General features: G+C 46.8%; 1 protein-coding gene across 2 annotated transcripts; it reads left to right on the top strand.

The window, feature by feature from the left end:
* IP6K2 (inositol hexakisphosphate kinase 2) lies at window positions 1-26,575 on the top strand. Of its 2 annotated transcripts, XM_075286746.1 has the most exons (6): window positions 1-64; window positions 18,886-19,157; window positions 21,000-21,228; window positions 21,795-21,967; window positions 22,748-22,923; window positions 24,081-26,575. In XM_075286746.1, the coding sequence occupies exons 2-6, from the start codon at window positions 18,956-18,958 to the stop codon at window positions 24,591-24,593; spliced, it is 1,293 nt and encodes a 430-aa protein (XP_075142847.1). In that variant the 5' UTR covers window positions 1-64; window positions 18,886-18,955; the 3' UTR covers window positions 24,594-26,575. The 2 variants fall into 2 exon arrangements, with proteins under 2 accessions (XP_075142847.1, XP_075142846.1); XM_075286745.1 differs by lacking the exon at window positions 1-64 and having other exon boundaries at window positions 18,727-19,157.
* The last annotated feature ends 935 nt before the right edge of the window (window positions 26,576-27,510 follow it).

Below are 27,510 nucleotides of genomic sequence, written 5' to 3'. Positions count from 1 at the left end.
TTTTCATTCCGCTGAGACAAAAGAGAGGAAGCCGCTGAGAAGCCGGGACCGAGGGGAAGCTCAGGTAAAATAAACGGCTGATGGCCGCTCCGGTCACGGCTGTTATAGGCCGGTGGGTGGGGGCGGGGAGCTATAGGTGGCCGCTAACCGGATGTGGGTTATATTTGGGGGTCGTCCTAATGGCCATGAACTGACAGGTTATTGGGGGACTACAAGGCGCAGCATGGCTAACCATAGGCCGCTAACCATAAGTCTCAGCATGCCCAGGGCTAGTGAGCCTGACAGGGACTTGTACTGTGATAAGACAGGATTGGTACTACAACTCCCAGCATGCACTGCTGCTCACCTGCCTGTCACCTTTGTATAGATGTGACTGGAGCATCCTGGGAATTGTAGTCCTGAATGTGCTGACACCATGACGAAGCTGTACAAGAGGAATCCATAGGTTTCTATAGGGCTGTGTGTATGACAGGGGATGGAATAGAGCCAGAGCTGAATGTGTATTGTGGGACTACAAGTCACAGCATGCCCATAGATCTATAGTGGAGGCTGCTATACAAGGATTATAGATGAAATATCATTATAGATCCATTATTCTTAGCATAGCCAGCGGTATCTAGTCAGACCGGATATCCTGAGACTTGTGGTGAGACGAGATCATATCATATACGTCATCTTTACTCTGTATGTATGATATATATATAGGCCTAGAAACCTTCTGCACACCAGCTGTGCTGACACTACAACTCCCAGCATGCACGATTGTTCACCTGTATATGGTGCTCCCATAGATGGGAATGCAGCATGCTAGGAGTTGTAGTTCTGTGACCGCTTGAATATAGAAGGTACTGACGTATACCAATGGGTTCTATACCTTTCCATAGGTTTCTGTAGGGCCATATATATAGGACAAGAGTGTGTATGTAAACGTATGCATAAAATACAGGATGGAATGTTTATTGTGGAACTACAAGTCGCAGCATGCCCACAGATCCAGCGTAGAGGCTGCTATACAATGATTATATCTGTGTTTCTGATTACATAACTCATCCTCTATATATACTGGGACACAAATCCAATGCACAGACTCCTACGGTTGTCACAGGCATCTTCGATTTTGTCATCCGTGACGGTCGCCGTTCGTGTTCAGTACAAAAAAAAAAAAAATGAACGCAGCTCCATCTGTCATCCAACACTTCTGTGGGCGAGTCAAGAATATTTTGTGACAAGCTGCATACGGTTAGTGGCCATGTACCTTACTGTGGAGAGGAGTGAATGGCGTATCTAATAATCCGCCCTATGTCCCCTATAGATGTCTGTGACAGCGCTATGCCCTTAAGATCACGTATACAATGTATCAGAGCGCACTAACACTTCCTTATAGGGGAAGGCAGAGTGCAAGGAATTCATGACGTGTAATTGTTTCTTAACTTGCATTTCCTGTAGTTTACTAGAAAGGACCGAAATCCGTCCACTTTGCTCTACATTTGATCTTGAAAGGTCCAGCCTTGACGTAATGGCCTTCTTGGTCTTTGTGGGACTACAAACACAGAGAATTTGAGAGATTGGGCCCTGACGGTACAGAATATGGACCTTCAGGACTTCAGCTTTAACTTCTTCAGAGCCCTAGACCTTTATCTTTTAAGGGGTTTTCTGAATGTTAAAACATCACTTGCAAAATGGTTTACTATGAGGTGAAGGGGGTTTTCCCATGAAGCAAGTTATTCCCTATCCACAGTAAATGGGATAACCCGCAGGTCAGCGGTAGTCTGAGCGATCACTGAATGCGGCGGTGCTCTGAGCGATCACTGAATGCGGCGGTGCTCTGAGCGATCACTGAATGCCGCGGTGCTCTGAGCGATCACTGAATGCCGCGGTGCTCTGACCGATCACTGAATGCGGCGGTGCTCTGAGCGATCACTGAATGCGGCGGTGCTCTGAGCGATCACTGAATGCGGCGGTGCTCTGACCGATCAGTGAATGCGGCGGTGCTCTGACCGATCAGTGAATGCGGCGGTGCTCTGGCCGATCAGTGAATGCGGCGGTGCTCTGGCCGATCAGTGAATGCGGCGGTGCTCTGGCCGATCACTGAATGCGGCGGTGCTCTGGCCGATCACTGAATGCGGCGGTGCTCTGGCCGATCACTGAATGCGGCGGTGCTCTGGCCGATCACTGAATGCGGCGGTGCTCTGGCCGATCACTGAATGCGGCGGTGCTCTGGCCGATCACTGAATGCGGCGGTGCTCTGGCCGATCACTGAATGCGGCGGTGCTCTGGCCGATCACTGAATGCGGCGGTGCTCTGGCCGATCACTGAATGCGGCGGTGCTCTGGCCGATCACTGAATGCGGCGGTGCTCTGAGCGATCACTGAATGCGGCGGTGCTCTGGCCGATCACTGAATGCGGCGGTGCTCTGGCCGATCACTGAATGCGGCGGTGCTCTGGCCGATCAGTGAATGCGGCGGTGGTCTGGCCGATCACTGAATGCGGCGGTGCTCTGACCGATCAGTGAATGCGGCGGTAGTCTGAGCGATCACTGAATGCGGCGGTAGTCTGAGCGATCACTGAATGCGGCGGTGCTCTGAGCGATCACTGAATGCGGCGGTGCTCTGGCCGATCAGTGAATGCGGCGGTGCTCTGGCCGATCAGTGAATGCGGCGGTGCTCTGGCCGATCACTGAATGCGGCGGTGCTCTGGCCGATCACTGAATGCGGCGGTGCTCTGGCCGATCACTGAATGCGGCGGTGCTCTGGCCGATCACTGAATGCGGCGGTGCTCTGAGCGATCACTGAATGCGGCGGTGCTCTCGCCGATCAGTGAATGCGGCGGTGCTCTGGCCGATCAGTGAATGCGGCGGTGCTCTGGCCGATCAGTGAATGCGGCGGTGCTCTGGCCGATCAGTGAATGCGGCGGTGCTCTGGCCGATCAGTGAATGCGGCGGTGCTCTGGCCGATCAGTGAATGCGGCGGTGCTCTGGCCGATCACTGAATGCGGCGGTGCTCTGGCCGATCACTGAATGCGGCGGTGCTCTGGCCGATCACTGAATGCGGCGGTGCTCTGGCCGATCACTGAATGCGGCGGTGCTCTTGCCGATCACTGAATGCCGCGGTGCTCTTGCCGATCAGTGAATGCGGCGGTGCTCTTGCCGATCAGTGAATGCGGCGGTGCTCTTGCCGATCAGTGAATGCGGCGGTGCTCTTGCCGATCACTGAATGCGGCGGTGCTCTGGCCGATCACTGAATGCCGCGGTGCTCTGGCCGATCACTGAATGCCGCGGTGCTCTGGCCGATCACTGAATGCCGCGGTGCTCTGGCCGATCACTGAATGGCAATTCCTGAATGTTGAGAGGGACCAGGAAGCGGAGACCAGATATTTGGGGGGTTCACGTGCCTTTTTTTTACCCACTCTGAGCAATTTGTTTATAGTCAACTGCGGTTCTTTCTCTATCTGGGCATTGTATTGCGATATTATATGGACGTTGATCTGCAGTTTTATTTGGTTATAGCGTGGCAGTATTGTGTAGGAAATGTCGGTGTTACATGGGCACCTTATGGTGGTAATTTTTTGATACTGTATGGAGGTACTATTTAGGCACCAAATGACGGTATTGATTGAGCATTCTATGGCAGTATTAAGCTATATAGATGTGCATATGTATGTGTGCTTTATATGTACGAGTCAACAATCAGAAACCATTGAGGGGTGTGACTCTGCTCGCTGCGCAGGACCCCAGGCACTTGGCTGTTTTTGGCAGTCTCAGACATCAGCGTGTCGGCCAACTTGAATGCCGCCATCTTGGATTGTACCTTTTCAAATTGGAAGCTGGGTGAGTGTGACACATCAAACTGGTGGAGAATCTTACAGAACAACAATGGTGGGCTTTGTGTTAACGTAGCCATTGCTGCTTTAAAACTATGATTTTTATTCCATATGAGAGATAAGAAGGGTGCTGTGTATCCCAAGTAGGAGGAGTTGAGATTGTTCCCCCTTTCCGGAGAACGATACACGTTTTGTTGCAGAAGATTTCAGTCATCACCACCCAAACATCCTCCCATTGTACACGGTGCAGTTGCCAAACTTCTTTGCAAATTTGCAGAAACAGGTTCTCTGACCAAAGCTGGAATACCCAAAATCTCTATGGATGTACCTGCAGCAAAGGCTGAAACCTACCGGTGGACTCGGAACCATTAAAAATTCAGATTCTGCAACGACGGACCGAGGACGACCCAGATTGTATCGCCCTTGTGGCCTGGCATCATGTAAAATCACACCATTATTTCTCTGCCATTTTGTTGCGTCACATGACTACCTAACTGAAGATGAATCCAAGAAGGCTGCTCTAAGAATGGCTACCATGTTGGTGACACGACTACCAGCTTGTGCCAAAATATTGGATCGCTATCTGCTGAACAGTTTTCCTTTTCTGTCAGTGTTTCCATATTTTGCAGAAGTCCTGTATTTTCCCGTTGCTTTGATGGCGTCTCCGCTTCAGCGTTATATTATGGGTACGTGTCTTGGCTCCCTGTTCCTGTCAAGTGTCAGATGTACCCTCTTCCAGGAGCTGTGTCCTCTGGGGGTGATAATGGCCTGTTCCCTCCGCGTCCCGATGGATATTCCAGGCTTTATAGCCTATGCCAAGCCAGACCATAATGAAAACATATCTCGCCTGACCCGTCCTAACCCCATCTCTGACCTGGTCAAACCCTGAACGAGGCCGGGACCTGCCATGTATGCTCCTAACTAGACTATTAATCATGGCTCCATAGCGCCATCAATCTAGATTGTATATTCTACAGCTTTACCTATCACTCTGAATGTCCCAGGCTACTGTTACATAAGAGAGTCATGGAGGGACAGCGAAAACTCTGGTGATAGCAGCTTTGTGTGTGAATGAGTGTCTTCTAAACACATCTAAGACGCTGATGGTACAGAACATACATCATTATGGAAGGGGCCTGTGGTGTTTTGATAATACATTTCTGCATTCAGGCGTTCTGAATGGCGTCAGCAAATCCAGAACAGATTCTGCTGTGGGTGTGAAGGCGATGGAGCTGCAAGTCCTGTAGGACATATGGACTGGTTTTTATTTTGGTTTGTTGGGTGACGCACAATCTCTATCTTGCCCTTCCCCTGTAAGACTGATCTTCTGGTCAATGCAGGGTCCGCACTAGACCACACACTTGCTTTACTTTAATTTTCTTGTCTTAAACCTATATTTTAAAATATTTTCCACGTCGTTATCAACATGTAAAAAAATAGAGGAAAAATAGACCACATTATCATCATCATCATCACAGACAGGATGATCATAAAAGGTACCCCCCCCCTCCTTCCTAAAACAGGCACCATTACTGACAATAGGCGATGGTCACCGGTCACAAAGCATGCACTCATACTCCCCCATAAATGTCTTCTCCAGTCTACAGGTTCCTTTGGTCCAGGTGGCTGTTGTAAAGAATATCTCTGCATGCTGTTAAAGGGATTATCTATTGAATGATGACCTATATGTCGCACACAAACTGAATATGTCTCTCCAGGCTGAGGTCACGTTTCAATAAAAAAATAATACACATATATATATATATATATATATATATATATATATATATATATATATATATATATAGGTAATCTGACCCCTGTTAGAAGTGTGTATATATAATGTGTGTAATTATAAGTGTGTGTATATATTTGTACCTGTCACTTGCAGCTGATGCTGTAACCTAAATATCTGAGCATATTGACCTTGGATTGCTGGAGCGTCTGTATTACACTATTAATACACCGCCGGCACTGTCACTATAAATCTAACTTGTACTCTAATAGCTCAAGGCTAGTGCTGACCAAATATTAGCCCCTTAAAGGGGTTTTTGGGCAGTTAAAAATTGATAACCTATACTTAGGATGGAGCATCAGTATCTTATTGGTGGGGTGTTTGGGTGAGCGCTGCGGCCACCTCACTGTATACCATGCACAGCACTGTACCTTGTATAGGGGTTGTATTTTGTATTTGCAACTCAACCTCATTTTCTTCAATGGGACTGAGTTTCAGGGCACATGATGGAAAATGTGGCATCACTACCTGTGATGCAGAATCTCACTTCTAGCAGCTGATATGTGGGGTCTTGGGTGTCGGCTACCACCGATCAGGTATCAATGACCTTACCCTAACCACAGGCCATCAGTATGTGACTAATGACCCTGAGCTCTGGAGCGGGGCGTAGACATAACATAGTGTTGCTAGCTCGGGTTCTTAGAAGATCTTTCCATAACATGTATGTTGTGCATGTGTTTCCATTTAGCTCTGCTCGCTCTGTCATTGCTGGTGCTGACGTGTTTTATGGTGCAATAGTGTTCTTGTTCCAGCCACTCAGTGTTTATCCTTATTATTATTGCCTGTTTTTTTTGCTGGTACTTCTAGTTCACATTTGCAAAACCTCTAGGATCCCCCTGCCATCGCCTAGTATTTTACCTGTTTATGAATGTTCTCTAAAATCTGCAATATTTTCTCCCTCTGTACGATATAAGTCATCATAGTTTGCAGAAATTCACATAGATCCAATGTCAGCTGATCTCTGGATGGTTCAGGCATGACTGGAGGTGTTGTCTTGGCCCATCAGTAGTGTCAGATTTAGCAAGGCGTGCTGCTGATTCTCTGAGGCTTCTCACGGCATTGCTTCTTCATACTGAGGACCAGATGAGAGGATGGCATTTAATGGGCGCACATGGCGGAGTTGTCAGTGCTGACAGTGCTATGTAGAGCGGCTGAATGTAATGCGATAATGGTTATGGAAGTTGCTTGACCAAGGAATCCATTTTTCAACCCCCTTGTTTCTGCTGTTGCACATGGGGCATTTAATTCTCTTGATGTGCTATGACTATGGCTCTATGCACCAAATACCCCCCAGCCCCTCTGTTCTTTCTTTCAGCCACAGCTTTCGCTTTCTTCTGATTGTTGAGGGGTTGGGAAGGTTCAATGCAAAAAGCCCAAGACATTGCACCTGAAGCCTTGCTCCTGTGATGCTCCCATGATGTTTGCAATCACAGCACAACTTTGCCCTTGGCACCCAGTACCAGGCCTAAGTGCCTTGGGTGTCATGGCTCTGGCCTCTTAAGGGTTCCCTGAACTGGAATCTACACAAGTCCGGAACTGGCCTAGATGTGTGATATAACTGGCGCCAGTTTTCTGGCATGCATTATAGTATATGTGACGGATCGGGGTGTCCCGGCCCACCTACATTCTTGCCCTGTTCCACCCATTGCCTAAAAAAAACAACCATTGAGCAACAAAAGATCTGAGCCAGGTGGAGGGCACTTTCAGATATTTAGTCCGGGCCTAAAACATTAAATTTCTTATTCATACCTCACAAATCTCATCAAAACCGCTGCCGAACTTGCTTTCCACTATTGCTAACCATGCACAAAAATAAATCATTTGCACTTCATGCTGAAAGAGTTAAGGTCTAAGGCCGAGATCTGCGGTTTCCGGTTTCTGATCTGCTGAAGCCTTTAGTGCACATTCAGATAACTCTGCAAACAAATCGGCTCAGGCCCCGGCTGCTTCACTCTCATCCTTTGCTTTCCCTTCTTCCTATGACAGGAGGATACGTGATCAGCTGAGGTTTCCCATGAAAATGAATGCAAATACAGTGCCCGGTCAGAGCAGCAAACGTATGACTGGTTACTATTGACAGCGCTGTTCACACACACACCGGGTTGTTTTTGCCACGCAGGCCAGTTTTGCACTGATAGTCCTGTCGCTGTGCGGAGATGTTTATCACATAATTGCCTTACAGTCAGTCAGATCTAAGCAACAAATTGCCTGTAATCCCGCCAGATGTCTTACTGCAAGACTCAGAATATCTCATTACGCCATAGGAAAGAGAACACAAACAATAGAAGAGTAATGGGCTACGTATGGGAGGGGACTGTGGTGGAAAATCTGCCTAAGGTCCCATGCACATGACTGTAGTCAGGCCCTACGTGGCATTCGGGTGCGGTATGTCTTTCCATGGCCCATATTAGTAGGTTAGGCACTTTCGGCATCCTAGTGGTTGTGAAACTCCACTATCCAGCATGCAGTGCACTCCCACAGAAGTGACTGGAACATGTTGGGAGTTGTAGTGTCATAATAACTGGAGTGCTAATCCCTGGAATAGACAGACTTGCACTGGGATTACACTTGTGCTCGGCCTTCCATTCCTCAGGCCGCTTAAAAAGCAGTAACCCCGTGGACCCTGTAGACTGAATGGAGTCCGCCGGGTTTTCGCACGAAAAATGTTTGCAGGACTTTTCTCTCCGCATTTTGCGGGGACGAAATCCCAAACAGTGCGTAGGCGCAGGCGTGACCCCAGCCCGAGCTGCAATAGCTATGGACAGGAAAAGGGCCGGGCAACCGATCGGAAAATAATTGAGCTGAATTAATGGTTGTGAATTTGCTGACATGGATTATTATTACAATTATTTTGCCTCCAGGCCATCCCGCAACGCCGCCATTGGCTAAAGGATTTGTCACGTAATGTACATTATCCGATCTGGGTCGGTTACATGTGAATAACCGAAACCAAAACTCAGTGGCGTATAAAATGGGGGTGTGGTATATAAGGAGGCGTGTCCTGAATCCGAATAAAATATTCAATTTATCGTGATTTTCATTTCGGTCCTGGTCAGCCCTGCGTCCTTCCTCACTGATCCATACAAATACAGCCATGTGTATGGGGCCATAGACCTTTTCTCTGCTGATTTCAGGAGGTCATAGTGACGCCGGCACAAATGTGAACGTAACCTTAGCCATCGCGTTATTGTGCCCCTCGCTATTCTCTATTGTATAGACCATACGCAGTATACAGGCCGCTGTATCCATTGTTTATTGACCTGGCCGTACTAATAGGTGCCAGGACCAGCTCATCTCCCAGGTGACCTGCCAAAAATGGGTTCCATTTACACAGCAAGCTTCTTTGTTTACATTTGTGGGTCTCCGCCTATAAGTGAGTTTCCCGTCTGGGTGGAGCTGCCCTTTAAGGGTTTGTGTTTTCATGATCTTGTTTAGCGGACGCAGCGCTTCTATGTAGGTTGTCTCCTAATAGCCTCGTATGTAGGTCACTAAGCACGTAAATAAGTCAGCGCTGTCCCCTGCTTCATGCTGGCTCTATATTGGTAGTGACATGGAACAGCGGGACGGGGGACGGTAAAAGGGGAAAATAAATCTGGAATGCGGCTGTCCCTCCCTCCGTATAATGATACTCTATCCGTGCGATCAGTACACAGTAAGTGATTGGTGGGGGGTTGATACCAGGGGCCGTCGCTGATCAGCTATTTGAAGAGGCCAAGGTGCTCCCATCCCTGTCCGATGACATCACAAACGCAACAGCAGCAGTTCAGACTCATTCAAGTGAATGGGCCTAAGCTGAAATATCACCTAATACGTACAGTGCTGTGCTTGGTATAAGTCTATTATTTTCATAGTATTTTGCCACCTGGTGTTCATAGAATATAGTAATGTGCACGTCCTCGTAATGAGCTGGTGGACGCACATGCTCAGTCACTGGCGCCATAGCCAGGTCTCTGTATAGTAACCCTTCGTTCACTGCAGGGCAACATACCTGAGATGATGATGATGATGATGACAATGCAGGTGAAGTAAGAGGGGTCTATAGTGTCATCTGCCAGAAGGGGGCAGCACTGATTCTGCCTCCATAGATTAGCAGGGACACCAGGGGGGGGTTATAGACAGAAGCAATAAAAGGCTGTCCGGTTGTGAAGGTGAGGAGTGTTTTAGGATTCTCATTATCCCCATGTATTACTGATGTGTTCTCGCCAAGCTTCTGCCCTCCGTCTGTAGTATAACACTATGTCCCTGCAATGTTCAGCACCGTCTCCGTACAGACAGATGTCATCCTGTGGCTAAGTGTATAACATGTTTAGGATATTCCCTGCGTTGTATATATAGTTGACTAATCCCCTGCTGAAAAATGGGGGCTAATAATAAAGAATAGCTAACCGAACATGGAAAGGCGTCAGTCAACAAATGTCATAGGATGTGTACATGTTCCTGATGTCGGCTCGGGTCCCAGCGTGACCAGACACGGAGCGGTTCATTCTGTACTAAGGCTGGACGTACACATTGTTGGTGAATGCGGCAAGGATCTGCATATAATGTAATGTATGGGGGGGTGGGGCACAAGGGTCGGACATGTTGCCTTTTATCGTAGGCCAGCACTTGTTCCCATTGGAGATAAGAGGTGTCATAATCCTTAAAATAGAAACTAGAAGTGCCCAAGCAGATCCTTGACTGGCCCCTGAGGTGTTTAGAAGATTCCCCTTCCCACCTCATTGTCCCTGCTCTATATTGTGGTGAACATGGATGATGCTGGGGTCTTCATTACTTTTTATTGATGGGGTAAAAAGAGCCTGTCTTATAGCGGTGTTCTCCCCTTGTGTATTACTGTTTTCGTCAATCTGCAAATCAGCTCTTTGGAGCAATGGGAGCGCTGCTATTTCTCTATAGAGGTGAGCGGTGACACCCTTGTACCAAAAGAAGGAGATCTCTGCAACAAAGGCTCCGACTCACAAGGGGAGAACACTGTCAGATTCAGTGACACTAACCTATCTATCTGCAGGGCTGGGGTGATATGCTGGGTCTGGTGACAGTAACCTATCTATCTGCAGGGCTGGGGTGATATGCCGGGTCTGGTGACAGTAACCTATCTATCTGCAGGGCTGGGGTGATATGCTGGTTCCGGTGACAGTAACCTATCTATCTGCAGGACTGGGGTGATATGCTGGGTCTGGTGACAGTAACCTATCTATCTGCAGGGCTGGGGTGATATGCTGGGTCTGGTGACATATAACCTATCTATCTGCAGGACTGGGGTGATATGCTGGTTCTGGTGACAGTAACCTATCTATCTGCAGGACTGGGGTGATATGCTGGTTCTGGTGACAGTAACCTATCTATCTGCAGGGCTGGGGTGATATGCTGGTTCCGGTGACAGTAACCTATCTATCTGCAGGGCTGGGGTGATATGCTGGGTCTGGTGACACTAACCTATCTATCTGCAGGGCTGGGGTGATATGCCGGGTCTGGTGACACTAACCTATCTATCTGCAGGGCTGGGGTGATATGCCGGGTCTGGTGACAGTAACCTATCTATCTGCAGGGCTGGGGTGATATGCCGGGTCTGGTGACAGTAACCTATCTATCTGCAGAGCTGGGTGATATGCTGGGTCTGGTGACAGTAACCTATCTATCTGCAGGACTGGGGTGATATGCCGGGTCTGGTGACAGTAACCTATCTATCTGCAGAGCTGGGTGATATGCTGGGTCTGGTGACAGTAACCTATCTATCTGCAGGGCTGGGGTGATATGCTGGTTCTGGTGACAGTAACCTATCTATCTGCAGGGCTGGGGTGATATACTGGTTCTGGTGACACTAACCTATCTATCTGCAGGGCTGGGGTGATATGCCGGGTCTGGTGACAGTAACCTATCTATCTGCAGAGCTGGGTGATATGCTGGGTCTGGTGACAGTAACCTATCTATCTGCAGAGCTGGGTGATATGCTGGGTCTGGTGACAGTAACCTATCTATCTGCAGGACTGGGGTGATATGCTGGTTCTGGTTCCCCTTTAGTTTGCGGTTCTGTATAACACCCAGGCAGAAGTGATTATTCCCGCTTTATACGACCATTACCTAGACAGGCTGTGAAATGCTGGAAATGTTTGTCCCAGATTCTCCAGGCCATGTGAGCTCCAGGCTCGTTTGGTTACAAAACATTGAACATGAAGGAAGTGATGTTTCGAGTCTCTGCCGTCCATTATAGTAGCGGCTGCTCTGAGATTATGAAGACACGAGTTCTGCTGAGGATGGGCTCACACTCCTGGATTTGGTGAAAATGGACAACACATGAGATCCCATTGATGAGAGTGGTATTTTTGGTGTGACTGCTTCCCTATGAGGGCTCCTGTGTTATCGCTCCCTGTGCAGACACAACATTGCCGTGGTTAGGTCTTTGTGCTGCGCACGTGAATTTTCTTCGTATTTGTGACCCCTGGGCAATGTGAGCCATGTTGTGACTGATACAGCATCCTCGCTAAACTAAGTGCAGGTATTTGAGTCGAACTATGTTCTCCTATATCCTCCGGTCCGGTCAGAGGTTGCGTATATTTAGCTTACTGTAATACTATAAGCGTGCGGTAGGTATAGAAGAATATCCAGCAGAACTTTCTGTCCTCCAGGTATTCCCACATCGCTGTCACAGGAGATGGCGGTGTTACTCGGGGTAGGAAGCGGCTCTTGTAATGACACAGATCACACAGTCCTGGGGGGGATCATTGCATTAGTACAAGGTAAAAACTGCTCATGGCTGCCTTGTAGCCTAGCAGCCCCGGCAGTAAACATGTAGGAAAACAAGGGCCGCAGAATACGGGATCCCAGGGGACGGAGTGCACTGGGGTTTGTTGCTGAGATATTTTTTTCAGTATGCTCCAAGCGAACAGTCTTGTTTTTTTCAGGACAAGTTACCGTCATCATGTAAGCCGGGTTGTGTTGTTCTCATGGATGACCAATGAATTGGGCTTAAAGGGGTTGATCCTTATTAAGATGGGTTATAACTGGTGGGATGGGGTTGTATTGCTATACACAGGATGGGGATTAACTTGCACATTGGTGGTGTCAGCAATCAGGAGAGTGGGGGTGTTTTGGGCAGCACATGCATAGATCCATTCATCTCTGGCCCTCCTATTGAAATAAATGGAGGGGTGACCACTGCTCCCATTCACAACAGGGGGCTAAACTCCTCCTCCACCCATCTGCAGTTATCCCCTATCCAGTTACCCAGATTGGATAACCCCTTTAAGAAGCCATTTCCAAACACTCTCCCTTGTATTTTGTGCACCATTGACAGCCACTACACCATGTACCGAGCTGTGACCATTCCAGGGTGTTGCTTCCCCTTCAGACAGATGATCAGTAGGGTTCCTCGGCATCAGACCCCCACCATTAAACATGTGTCCTTGGAATAGGCCATCTGTATTAAAGGGGTTGTGCAGGGACTGTTTAAAAACTCACTATTATGGCCAGACCTCCAGTTTCTGGGCTGGTTCCAACTTGGGGTAAAGTAATTGAAACCATTATTTGAGTCAATCCCCCTTTGTCTCTCAAAGTAGCTTGTATTATGGAGGCTGACCATGATCTAGTCTGATATCTTCAATAATATCGCTAACTCACTACCTATACACATAGGTCGAGGTGTTACTGCTCGGGTGCTGGTTCTAGTCAGATCGGCCCAGGACGCCGAGGTTCATCCCATGTAGAACCTGGTGAGTAGCGCTCATGACTCTCACAAAGTGCTGTCAGCTGAGTTGGAAGCCACTAAAACTCTTGAAAGTTTTGGGATTATTGATGAATGAGTTGCTGGCGGCTTCTGTACCCGGCATAGACTCCACCTACATCAGGGCGCCCTGTATTTATTTCTATGACCCTTCATGAAGTACAGAAGATGCAGCCAATTCTTCATATTGGCCCATGTCCAAGCTCCATCCATTGTATAGTGTTTGCTGCCAAGTGAGATAACACCGTAGTTCCGCCCCGCGTGTCTATAGCGTTCCTGTTTATCCAGCATAACAATCTCCGTCACGGCTCGCTGACTAGTCCAGTATTTACTACGTATCATGATGGTGTAAGAGTTTGATAACCTACACAATGCCTAGGGCGGTCCATGAGTCAGCGGATTGGAATGGACTGCTGTGTCATAGTGAAACCGTGACATCACAGTCAGCTGACTGATGACCTCACAGCGCTGGTTATCCTTTGATTTGATAATGGAGAGGTATAGGGTCCCCTCTTGTCACCACCTTGGAGATCTACCTGTTTCTTGTCTTTGCACTTTCTCGGGTTGGGGTCACGCAGTGCGTGTTATCAGACTTCTAGGAATTGTATCGCACACGGGATATCTTACTGTACATGGCCATAGAAGTCACGTGTATTAGCTGTCAGCAATGCGGCTGATACTGCGGCTATTCTTATACCTGCCAGTAATAAACATGATTGTATTACAGAGAGATAACTCCTATTATAATACACAAAGACATTATTAGTGAGGATCCAATGGGACTCATGGATAGAGGAGATGCTTAAATCCTCCTCCTAGGTTTATCCCAACTACATTGTGGCCATATAATACTGACAGGTTTGCCGCAGAGGATCCCTTTAAGGCTTTGTACCCCGCTGTAAACAATTGTAATGAATCCAACACTTGAATCCGTTTTGCAAAAAGTCTTCCCTCCGTTTTGTGTCCGCAGCTGCTGTGCCGACTTATATCGCCCTGCCTAGTCTTATTCAGAGTAGGATTGCAGGATCAGACTCACATAGAATATTTGGTGGTGAAGAGGTTTCCTAGGACCTGGATATTGATGGTCTGAGGTGAGGATAGGTTATCCATATGTGACACCCAGGATCCCCACAGATCCGCTGCTGGAAGATGCTGCAGCGATGAGCGAGCCCTGCTAATACCAAACTCAGTGCAGTACATTGTCTAGTGGTTGTACTTGGTATTGCAGCTCAGCCCCATTCACTTGAAGGGGACTGAGCTGCTACTTTACTATTTGATCAATGGACGTGACAACAAACAGTTGATCTGTGGAGGGGTCCTGGGTGATCACACATCTCAAGGATATTCCATCCTTATACAGGTCCAGAAAATCTCTTTGAGCCCCACGTGGCGTAAACACCGCAGTTTGGCCATAGCAAGAATACGCGAATCCAATCCACCCATTGCAGAAACCTCACCACCGCGCTATATGGCTGCGGCTCACTATGCGGGGCCTTAACCTCAGGTAGTTTAATCCGTCCATGTTTACTGTGCAGTATAATGCGTCCGGATGACTGTGGGATTATCTGATGGCGGATGAGGACTTGTCGCTGAATACCTGTATTGTTTTGCATTGTGCAGTGTTTGCTCTTCTATAACACGGGTTTTGTTTGTGCCGTATTCGGCGCTGTATCATATCCGCTAATATTACATGATGATATAGAGCGCTCACATATCCAGATGGCCACAAATGTAAAACAGATGTGCCTGACATGGTCCTGTTAACATGGCCTCCTAATCCGCCCTCTTCTGATGTTGTTGATCTTCTCGTAGCCTTTACGTGAAGGAGAATTGTTTATTTGCGGCGGCCAAGTTCTCTGTTTTCCCGACAGGCCCTCTCTTATACTGGGAAGGGTCCAGGCCGGCTTTTTAGGTTTTGTACAGAATATCCCCAGAAATGCTCTCTGGCGTGGGAAGAGAAGGCCGGGGCTGTTCTTCATCAGATCACCGGATACAGGGTTCTTAGTCACGGTGTAAGACGTCCATGAGCCACAGCTACAAGTGCCAATGGCTATCGGGACCTGACCGAGACCTTGTGCCGTAGACGACCTGGTGCATTTTGTGGCAGCTTTTTTGAAACACATGGGTGTGTTTTTCTGACATGGCTGCAGCAAATTTGCACCAAAATCTATGACTTTTATCCAAGTGCACTTGTAACATTTGCAGATTTTTCATCAGATTCCCTGTGGATGAATCCCATGTTAGAAAAGTACCGAGGGTGAATCTTGTTGACGTGTCCAAAGGAAAGCGTCTCTAGTTCCATCTACAAGAGCGACGTCTCTGGAGAGAGTTTGTGTTGCATCATTGATTGGCTTAACCCTTTATAGATCCCTTCATGGCCAGATACTTGTTAGATTAAGCAAACGTCATGACCGGCTGCTTAGAGATTTGCTATCGGTGCCCAAATTTCTGAGGCGCTTTCTAATGAAGTCCGTACATTTTGTCCGAATGTCTGTCTCTTATCTTATTGCTCCGAAGTACCTTGTGAAGTGAAGCTGAATTTTGGGATATGATCACAGGTGGCAGATTTGTGAATGAGCCCTTTTTTGTGACCTATAGGACCTCGACCAGACATTTGACATCTAGGGAGAACACGTTGTTCATGGGATAACCCTGTATAAAGGGGATAGCTAAGGACCGCTTAATCACTTCCTTCCTTGGGGTTTGCAGATTAATTCCAACTTTGGGTCATGTGATCGGAATAAGGACCTGGCACCTGAAACGATCCCCCTCCTCACCTGCGCTAACTGGTATTTACCCGTACTATGGGGCCGGCAGAGCAGCGGACACCTACAACAGCCCTGATGGACCCTTTGACTATATTGGGGTTCATTGGATGCCCCTTGTTATTAAACGTCAGGCGGAGACTCCGACACGGACTAACAAACTGCCTGCGAACATGGAAGTGCAGAGAGGAGGAGGTTCAACGCGGGTTCTTATTACGATCTCACGACCCAGTTTCGGAACCAGCCCGGAAACCCAAGGTTTATCCCAAATAGATCCCTGCAGGAAGCAAGGGGTTAAAATAGCGTAACAACTTGTCACAGTGTTTTTGGATTAACAAAATTGTCGTAAAAAATACATTGCAGTAAAAAAAAAAAATTCTGGGCTGACGCGACAGATGTATTGTCCCCGTATCTCAGCGTCCGTCTTACGGCTCCACATCCTGACCGTGGACCTACTGCCCCGAACTTGGGGCATCCTAATAATTTATAATGCCCTGTAGACCCGCAGTCGCTCTGCGCCAGCGACAGGAGATCCTACCAGACTCTTCTCCATCCCTAATTATGTTAAGTTCTTTGGAAAGAGACATGAGCGCGTGCCAGGAAATTTCCAAAGTGTCGCGTCATCCTGAGTGGGATAATGATCTCATCTGGGAACCGGTGGGGCGCGGCGCTGCCTCCATGTTCTCCCCACTCATTCCCTACGGTGGGAGCGAAATTCTCCCTGTATAGGAACGACTGAGTTACGTTACTCTTTATATCTCTTATGTCTTTCCTCATTCTCATGGTTTTTCGTGCCGGTTGTATTTTTGACGTTCACCATGTCAAGGAAGCAAATGCAATGGACCGGCCGGCGAGTAATCTAAGACGTTCCCCTTCGGCTTTTCCGTGTTGTTTTAGAGGGAAGAGATGGAGGTAATCTGAGTGTTATACAAATGAGTAAACAAAGGCGTGTTAGCCGGAGCACGTCGTACTAATACCGCAGCGTAGAGCGCCCTCTAGTGCCTCCGAGCTGCAGTACAGAGGTGTATGTTGTGTGAGGTTGGATTCATCCTAATACATTGTGTTTGTGTTGGATCAGAATCTGATGGTGACTATGGGGTCTCCTCAGTCGGCCTGTCCTAGACATCGCACCAGATCGGGCTCCATGCTGTTTATTAGCTGTTTTTCTCGTGCGCTGCGGTAGCGAATGCTTTTGTGCTCGCTGTGTTCACATGTTCAAGGCAGGTCAGACATGTGCATTGCATAGAAAATGACAGATATGGAATGATGCCAGGGCATGCTGGGACTTGTAGTTTGGAACAGCTGGACGGCCACATAGATGTGCTATTATTCCTAGACCTGTATATGCATAGAGATAATGATTGCCTGTATATATTTGTCTGAATTATTGGCTTGGTATAATGTATATATGGTGCTTGTACGGGTATATAGCTGCTGTATAATGTATATATGGTGTCTGAATAGGTATATAGCTGCTGTATAATGTATATATGATGCCGGTACGGGTATATAGCTGCTGTATAATGTATATATGGTGTCTGAATAGGTATATAGCTGCTGTATAATGTATATATGATGCCGGTACGGGTATATAGCTGCTGTATAATGTATATATGATGCCGGTACGGGTATATAGCTGCTGTATAATGTATATATGATGCCTGTACGGGTATATAGCTGCTGTATAATGTATATATGGTGCTTGTACGGGTATATAGCTGCTGTATAATGTATATATGGTGCTTGTACGGGTATATAGCTGCTGTATAATGTATATATGGTGCCTGTACAGGTATATAGCTGCTGTATACTGTGTATATGGTGCCTGTACGGGTATATAGCTGCTGTATACTGTGTATACATGGTGCCTGTACGGGTATATAGCTGCTGTATACTGTGTATACACAGTAGTTGTACATGTGTATATAGCTGCTGTATAATGTATACACGGTGCCTATACGGGTATATAGCTGCTGTATACTGTGTATATATGGTGCCTGTACGGGTATATAGCTGCTGTATACATGGTGCCTGTACGGGTATATAGCTGCTGTATACATGGTGCCTGTACAGGTATATAGCTGCTGTATACTGTGTATACATGGTGCCTGTATGGGTATATAGCTGCTGTATGATGTGTATACATGGTGCTTGTACAGGTCTATAGCTGCTGTATACTGTGTATACATGGTGCCTGTATGGGTATATAGCTGCTGTATGATGTGTATACATGGTGCTTGTACGGGTATATAGCTGCTGTATACATGGTGCCTGTACGGGTATATAGCTGCTGTATACTGTATACATGGTGCCTGTATGGGTATATAGCTGCTGTATAATGTATATATGGTGCCTGTACGGGTATATAGCTGCTGTATGATGTGTATACACAGTGCTTGTACATGTATATAGCTGCTGTTCTCCGCTGTATGATATCAATATTTTGTGACTTAGAAAGACAAAAACAGCTGAGCGCAGCGGCCGCCTTGTTACTCCACCTTCTTTTGTCTCTCGGGCCAGTTTCCTTGGGTCCTCCCAGATACATAGGCGATTGGCCCGCACGTCTTTGCAGGCGGAGTCCGCAGGCTTGTTTTTCTTCTCCAGTGTGACATCAGTCTATTTGTCTCGGTGCTTTAAGCCCGAGAGCTCAGTTGAGGATTTTGCCTGGCGGAGGAGAGAAGCCTCTGGATTGTGCCATGGAAAGATTTTTTTAGCGCCTGCACGGACTGAGTCTTACCCCGGTCTAACAGAAAGGGATCCCTGTTTCTTTTTTGCATTTGTTTTAACAGAGACCGGGTAAGCCGCCTTTAAAGGACAGATCTGAAGGAGCCATCGGGCGTTCTCTAATGTGCAGGAACGATGAGCCCAGCATTCGGAGCTATGGAAGTGGAGCGCTACGCAAAGGGAGTTCTGCTCGAGCCTTTTTTACACCAGGTCGGGGGGCACTCTTGTGTCCTTCGCTTTAACGACAAGACCATCTGTAAGCCCCTGATTCAGAGGGAGCACCTGTTCTATGAAACACTCCCTACCGACATCAGAAAATTCACACCTCAGTACAAAGGTAAGCCCTGGACTCCTGGTGGGGGGAACGTCGGCCTTGCTTGCGCCTTGTACAAATGTCGCTGTGACCTGTTAATCCTTAAGCTCTTCCCAGTATTGGGAATTGTTCCTTTTTTTTTCACATATTTTGATGTTGTCAGGGACAGGCTGTGAGGCGAGTGTTGGAGATCACCATTGGGTCTCATTAGAGTTTAGACAAGCTGTGCTTGTGGCCTTAAGTCTCCCTTAGACTCCTGTAGGTAAGTGCAATACAGAAGACCGGTGTCTAAAGCTACCTGGTCTAATATAGACTTTAATATCTATTTTTTTTTTTCTTTATATTTTTTCCTCTCCCGTTTTTTTTTCTCTCTTTTCTCCTCTTTAAACTTTTTACCTTTCATTGTGGAAACTTGAGGTTGGTGTCACATTGATGGGTCTATAATAATAATAATAAATCTCTTGTCGGAGAAAAGCCACAGGATAAGTATGAGACTGCCGCGTCCTGTCTATGCGGGAACTTTCCCTTTCAGAGGAAATGGAACTTTATTTTTGGATTAAAGGGTTTACCTTAAACACCCGCCATGAATCACCTGAAGTGATGCAAGTGGAAATCCCGGTTCCCAAGGGCACTGCATTCCTGACACAATATTCTTTGTTCTTAAGTCTATTGGGTTTGCAAGTGAAAGGTGATTCATAGTTGTGTAAGACGCCTTGTAGCTTTGTGTCAGCCATGCGGCCTATACGTTGACAGGTAACCATGTGGTATTAATGGAGAATTATTCACGTCTATGAAGTGTTATGCTTTATGTTATCAGCTGTTTTCTGTTCTGTTTTATATTTTCTTTGATGTTCTAGTTTTTAATGTGGTGGGGGGGGTTGGGCACTTTGCATTGACGGTCCTCGGAGGTGTTTGCTAGCTCGCTTCTCCCTGTTCCCCTCTTAGTGTCCTTCCATATATATATATATATATATATATCCTTTTTTTTATGCTTGAAAGCAGAGACTGTCCACTCCTGTGCCGCGCTCCCAGGTCTGCCTGTCGTCCTCCCCGAAGGTAGCTGGGCCACGTCTCTAGGAATAAGGGACAGTTCAGGACTAAGAGGACTTTTTGGAAAAACCCGCCGAACCTGCTGCTTAAAGACTGTATTAAGCTATCAGTGCATTAGAGACTCTGATACCAGCAGACGACGCACCAAGTGCTTTGACCACGAAGAATCCCATTTGCTTTGTCTCACTTGTTTGCTTCGTAAATAGTATTAACGCAGATGGTTTCCATAACCCGAGGCCCTGTCCGTGGCGTCCGCTGTGATGTGTTTGTCTCCTTTTTTTTGCTTCCTTTTCTTTTGCTATGCTTTGCTCATCTCCTAATCCGATGCCTTGAACCCTTCCTTCCCAGTTTTATGATATTCGATGCTTTTTGCATATTGGAAACACATCCGGTGTTTTCGCTGCTAAGATGTAAATAGGAAATGTTTTACATCTTCGTTATTTTTTTTTTTTTCTCCCTCAATTGAAATCAATAAAGAATATTTATTTTCTCTCAATAAATATTTTTATGACTGGAAATCGTCTCCTGTTATTATTTTTGTCAGTGTTTGTGTTTTGCTCTGATGGGTCGTACAGCGACGTGTCCTCATCTCTCGATTCCTATATTTTGATGCCTTGTTTCTGTGTCAGGTGTTTCTATGTTTAGCTGTTTTGGTATTTGTTAGGTTTGGCAGATGAGGTTTGGCCTGTTGCAGGATATTTGCTAAGGATTGGGTAAGATACATACAACACAGATCTTTGACGTAACCATGGGTTACTTTGCGTTTGGCCTTCCACTTCTCGCTCCTAAACCGGCCGTCCTTTCTACCTTTTGCAGGTGTGGTGTCTGTAAGCTTTGAAGAAGATGAAGACGGGAATCTATGCCTCATTGCCTATCCTTTAAACCGGGACCAAGACCACTTGGAAAACGTCGACTTCATGACGGACTGCAGCGAGGCCAAAAGCAAACTGCTCAGGTGGTCGAATAAGAAGGGTCTTCTGTTGGAGAACGATAACCTCACCAAGGAAAGGGTTCGGCAACATAGGAAAGAAGAGAAAATAAAAAGGTGAGGTTCTGCCTTGTATGGTCTGCACCGGAATATGGCTGCAGTGTTGTCCTTGCGAGATCTGTGAACCCAGATCAGTTTTGTTGCAGAAAAGCTGCTTTATTTGTTGCAGATTTCTGAGCCAAAGCCAAGACCGACTTCAAAAGGAACAGGAAGCTCTTATACGTCTTCCTTCTGATAAATCCAGTCCTGGCTTTGGCTCAAAAAAAGCAGCAAAATCTGCAACAAAAACCAACAATGTGTAGACTTGGCCCATGGGGAGTATCACTATGGTTGTTCTTGGGGAAACAGATGTTAGATGGTGGTAATATGGCTGCTTTTCTTGCACCTATAGTTTCACCTATGGGTCACCATAAGTGGCATTGGAGCAACACAGGCTTCTGTACTGCACCATTTCTGGCTCTGATGAACCCCCCGGGGGTTGCCCAATAAAGGAAAGGAACAGGAACACTTTGCATATACTTTGGATCTAATTTGCAATAACAAGATACTTGCTATTCTTTTAGCCGTGCTGTGCCATGCCTGATGTCGATTCTGACCTTTATTTTGCTTTTCTTCTTTTTTAGTCACAAACTAGAAGAAGAATTTGAATGGTTAAAGAAATCTGAAGTCTTGTATTACAGCGTGGAGAAGAAAGGGAACGTCAGCTCACAATTTAAGCACAACCCATGGAGCATGAAGTGTCACCAGCAACAACTCCAGCGCATGAAGGAAAACGCCAAACACCGAAACCAATACAGTATCCTTTTATACCAGTGCTTCTAGACTGTGTAGGTAGATGATGTGAGCACATCAAGGATCCATCCCCAAATTGGGCACATGCAGCCATTGATATTTGGCTCTGCACACGTAATCCCAGGCTTTTGTTGGTTAGATTTGCCTCTCCAGGATGATGTAACCAGCAATGGGCTCAGGTCTCCCTGACGGGGGTAAGTGACGCGCCCAATGAGAAGTCTCTTCATTGCTGCAGGACTTTACTTGGGGCAGATTCCTGGATATCTAGCAGTGAACTTGTTGATTTTCTGCACGTCGTCGCTGAGGATGCCGCCCTTTAGCAGAGGTGACTCCGCAGTCAGTATAATCTAAGCTTATCATATCTTAGGCAGTCTGACGATTAGACATGTACTAGGAAGTGAAAGCGGATTAACTCTAAATGCCCAACATGACTTCAGATGCTCTTCTTGTTCTCAGAATAGGACAAAGATCTTAAGGTCTCCTTAATACACAAGTAACCTTCAGGCAGCTGAGAGAAAACCTGACATGGCTGCTGTTTGGTATCACATAGCCGGGCGGCGATAGCCTGTCACGTTATATTACTCGCTTTCCTTTGGAACTTGTTAGAATTGGTAAAAAGTGAAGGCATCTCATTTTTGGCCAGTTTTAGGCACTTGCATTGAGCACCATGTCCCTGAATTCTGGCCCTGCTCTTCCAAAGGGTCATTGCTTAGTATTATTCTCATCATTAGACTTATAATTTGTATTATTGTAATATTAAAGCGTGCTTTCCTTAACCAGTTAGAATTTATCTTATTGGAAAACCTGACGTGCCGGTACCAAGTCCCGTGTGTCCTAGACCTAAAGATGGGCACACGGCAACATGGCGACGACGCATCAGAAGAGAAGAAAGCCAATCAAATCCAGAAGTGTCAGCAAAGCACGTCTGCAATTATTGGCGTCCGGGTGTGCGGTATGCAGGTGAGGTTCTCAAGTCCTGGCGTCTTGCCTTTTAGATGATGACATGCTCTAAATAAAGCCCCTGTTCAGACAGCATGTGAGACGAGCCGGGCTGTTTATAGGTCACAAAGCATGGATGTGTTTACGTAGTAGCGTGACGTGATTGATTAGAGCTCGGGCTATAATGGGGGAGGATCTCAGAACTAATTAGCGCTCTTGTTTGTGCAAGGCGGATGGCGGCGAATGTAATTGGATCATCCCTCTGTAAATACGGGAAGGTCACATTGTTACAGATTTTAATTTAATTCCAGCGAGAATCCATCAGTGTTCTGTACACAGTATTCTCCGTCCGGTCCCCTCCTAATACATTAACCACTTCTACATGTGCCATTGGTTCACAGTGCGGTATTATTATTATTATCTGAGCTTATTGCTAGGATATGCTGGCATTTTATGATCAGAGGGTCTTTCCTCTGGGGGCCACAGCCTGCGCCGTGGTGTCCAGACCCGTCCGTGCAGGAAACTGCTAGACCTCCATTTGTCTGAATGTGGCTGCACTGCAGTTACCGGAGTCTTCGGGGTGAGGGCGCTGCACCCTTACACCAGTGCTGTGGCATCTTAACGGGTCGGTGGAGGTCACAGAGGTCTGACCCCGCAGATCATAATCTGCCATCACTTTACGACCGGCGAATATCCTCATGAAAATCTCAAAGGCTTAGATTATGTACAGCACTAACCTTTATAGTATATGTGGTGTGGATGATAGAAATTAAGATTAGGGCAAGTAATTGAGCAAATAAAGAAGGAAGGCCATGGCTGAGGTTATTTTGCAGCAGTGACTTTACTACATAGCAGTAGCCGCATCCATCTGAAAGCCTGCCCGCACATGGCCGCCAGTGGTCATACGATTATACTGTCTATTCCGCATGCGGAGCAAGAAAATGCACCCTCACAGCCTGAAGGTTCCCAGAAATCACGGAGGGTTTCTCCCTGACCCTTTACCCTATTATTAGGTTGCAACAAATTGTAAAATGCACAAATCAGGTCTTCTAAACTGTGAAGCAATGGCGATATCTGGATTCACTTTTGCACAGTTGGCACGTTCTCCTTCGATATGAGTGTGCATAAAGGCCGAGATCAAAGTGCGACTCTCATGGTTTTCTCTCCTCTGTTTGCAGGTCTACCAGACTGGCACCGGGCAACTCATGTTCATGAACAAATACCACGGCAGGAAACTCTCAGTCCAGGGCTTTAAGGAAGCACTTTACCAATTCTTTCACAACGGCAAAACCCTGCGCCGGGAACTGATAGACCCTGTGATCAAAAAACTGACAGAACTCAAAATCGTTTTAGAAAAACAGGAGTCTTACCGTTTTTATTCCAGTTCACTGCTTATTATATACGACGGGAAGGAATTGCCGGAGGTTCCCATGGACTCCGACTCGGAAGACCTAGGGGACTTATCGGAGGAGTCTTCGGACGAATCGGCCGGGGCCTACGCCTACAAACCTTCCAGCAACAAACACGCGGCCAGCAACGTAGACGTCCGCATGATAGACTTTGCACACACCACCTGCAAATTTTACAGGGAGGACAGCGTGGTCCACGAAGGACAGGACACGGGCTACATTTTCGGACTCCAAAACTTAATAGCTATTATTAAAGAAATAAGAGACGACAGCAGCGAATAAAAGGAGGAGGCAAAAAAAAAATGAAACAATTGAAGCACTAGAATAACTATGTCTATTCCAAAATGATGACCGCGTTGTGGCGGCCGAAATCATTGCAGGATACGACGGGCCTGGCCTGTCCGAAGACTCGGCCTATAAAGCAGAGAGGGCATTTACTACGCTGTGCTGGACAGAGCACTGAATAATATTGTTATACTTATTTATTTTACATGGTTCTAAAACATTCCATATTGATGATGCAAATACCTCTGTTACCCCAGTGTGTATGTTTGTGTTTATCTCCCCTCCCCCCCATTTGTTTCGTTGTTTGGTATCTTCTGCTCCAAACAACCACGGATATCATGTGGACTGTTCCATGCGCGGGTGCTTGACGCAGCTTTGGCCCTCTGTTACATAGATTTTGCCTGAACTACGGCGGTCATACCTTGCTATCTATGACGACACGATAATGCTACGGTTAGGAAAAAAAAGACGTGTTACGCTCTTTTGGATCCCATTGCGGTGTAATATGTCTATTTATCGGGCGCCGGCCCTGGTTACAAAAAGCAATGGATGTAAACTTCATGAACATATGTGCCTTTTACCACACACACACAAAATCTATAAAACGCCAACTGCTAACAGCAAGGGCTCCGTTACAGTGTGTCTGGGATGAGGGGCCGTTCATCGAATGCAAAGCCTTTGAGTTTACCACGAAATGCGTTCCATGTCATTTTGCACTTTTTTTTTTCTTTTTTTGCTTCTGGACAGATGTCATTAAACCAAATACTTCTATTTTGTGATACGTGTCTGTTAAAAGGGGAACAACAGAGAATATTAAAAAGGAAGAAAAAAAAAAAATCAGTCCTTAGAACGGGTACCTTGGAATGCAATGGGTGTAGTTTCAGTTTCGTGTCGCTCTTCTGAGTTCCCGCGGCTTTGTGTTTCTTTTCTATACGTTACAATATGGCTTGGTTTGATTTTTTTCAGATTGTCCGCCCTGGCTGACCTGTAGATTTTGCAGAGTCTGTTCTCCCCCCCCCCCCCCCCCCCCCCCCCTCTGCAGGTTTCTGCAGGTGCCCAGGTATGTCTTGTTTCCACCGATGGGTTATTGATAGCAATAATGTACGTCACGACCACCAGATATTCCTGCTTAGTACATTGGGATTGCAGCCAGCATTTTCCTAGTAATGGATAGCTATGTGACTCGCAGTTGCTGCTGGTTTTACAGCCGTGTCCTGCGAGTGACTGTACTGCCCCCTACAGACTGGTCCAGGAGAACTTTGCACTAAGACCTCAGTGGGGTTTTGTATGGTTCATCGAGAGCTTAAAGGGGTTGTCCAGGACTATGATATTCATGTGGCCTGTGCACCACAGCGCAGCACGTGGTATAGTGGCTGTGCTTGGTATTGCAACTCGACCACTTCATTTGAATGGGCCATGTGGTCACGGATCTGAGAGGAGGACATAGAGCTCAATATCACAGTCCTAGAAAACCCCTCTAAAGAGAGGTACTCTACAACCATATTGTCATTGGCGGCCATTCTGCTGGGCAAATTGTCATTGAAGAGAATGCACCTTAAGCTGGCCATACACATCAGATCTATAGCCAACCCGCTGACTCTGGCATGTTGGATTCCAGCCCTCCCAATCAGATAAGCCGCCGCCAGAGGTGTCTGTTAGCCGCTTATCCCCGTCCCGATTGAGAACATGTGCACAGTCGGCTGAGCCGAGCATGCATGTGTATGGGAGAATCCTAGAAGAGAGCTCGATCTATCTCATGTGTCTGGGCAGCCTTATAACTGGTCCTATACACCCTTAATCAATTCATGACTGCCCTCAGGTCACCCATAAAAATGGCCGCCTCTGCCGTGTCTAGGAGAATGGTGCTGCGCTACCGTTATACAACCCATCACCATGTCGAGCAATGAGTTGTGGATGCGTTTTTTTTTTTTTTCTTTTGTTCCTAAAATAGTAAATAAAATATATTCTATGACTTGTAACTCTGGTCTCGGCTCCGCTTATTTCTCTTATTTTAGGCCCGTGTCCCCCGCCCCATAGGATTCTATAGGGTGATACGTTACAAAGCCGTGTCTAGGCAATGTGGCCCTTTCCTTCACGTTACAAGAAGCGCTAAACTAAGAGGTTCTGAAGGGGCCGCGATATGATGGGAGATTCTGGTATTCCGTTCTTACCAGTGGCTGATAACAGAGAACAATAACCTACAGTAAATGGTGGTATAATAGACTTCAGTGCAACGTCATAACGTTCACTGAATGGGACGATAAAGCTTGATTGTCCGAGTAACCGACACTGGTCATAGATGACAACTATAGATTGCCTTAAAGGGGTTGTCCAAGATCTAAAGACCACCGGAAGCTGCAGTATATACTAGGTATATGGCCAGAAGCAACTTGTGCAAGTGAATGGGAGCAAGGCTGCACCTCTAGGAGCTACCATTACCTCCGTATACTTTGTGCAACGAAAGATTGGTAGTGGTCCGACATCCAGGACCCCGGCCGATCAGCTGTTTATGGTGTTTTAGTGAACATTGCGGCACATTGTATAGTGGCTGTACTTGGCACTTGAATGGGACTGAGCTTTGATCAGGTCATGTGACCGATGTATATTATATCACATGGCCAAAGAAGTGGATGTAGTACCCAGGATGCAGCTGATCAGCAGGAGCCCCAGACTTTGGACCCCTCCCCCTAAGGATCATTCATCAGTCCCAGAAACCCCCTTCCGCATCAGTTTACAGCATGTGCCCTTGTCGTACATGATGTGGTCACATATTGGGAGTCACAGCCCCCATCGTGCCTTACATACTGTCCTCTATGTACAGAATGTCGGCCCTCTGCGTATACGTTACGTCCTTCATCCAGCTAATCTCCAGTTGTTGAGAAACTACAACTCTCAGGACGTGTCTGACATAGTT

This window comes from Leptodactylus fuscus, chromosome 9 (genome assembly GCF_031893055.1).
Source record: "Leptodactylus fuscus isolate aLepFus1 chromosome 9, aLepFus1.hap2, whole genome shotgun sequence".
Classification (NCBI taxonomy): domain Eukaryota; kingdom Metazoa; phylum Chordata; class Amphibia; order Anura; family Leptodactylidae; genus Leptodactylus; species Leptodactylus fuscus.
This window is presented reverse-complemented; position numbering and strand designations above follow the sequence as displayed.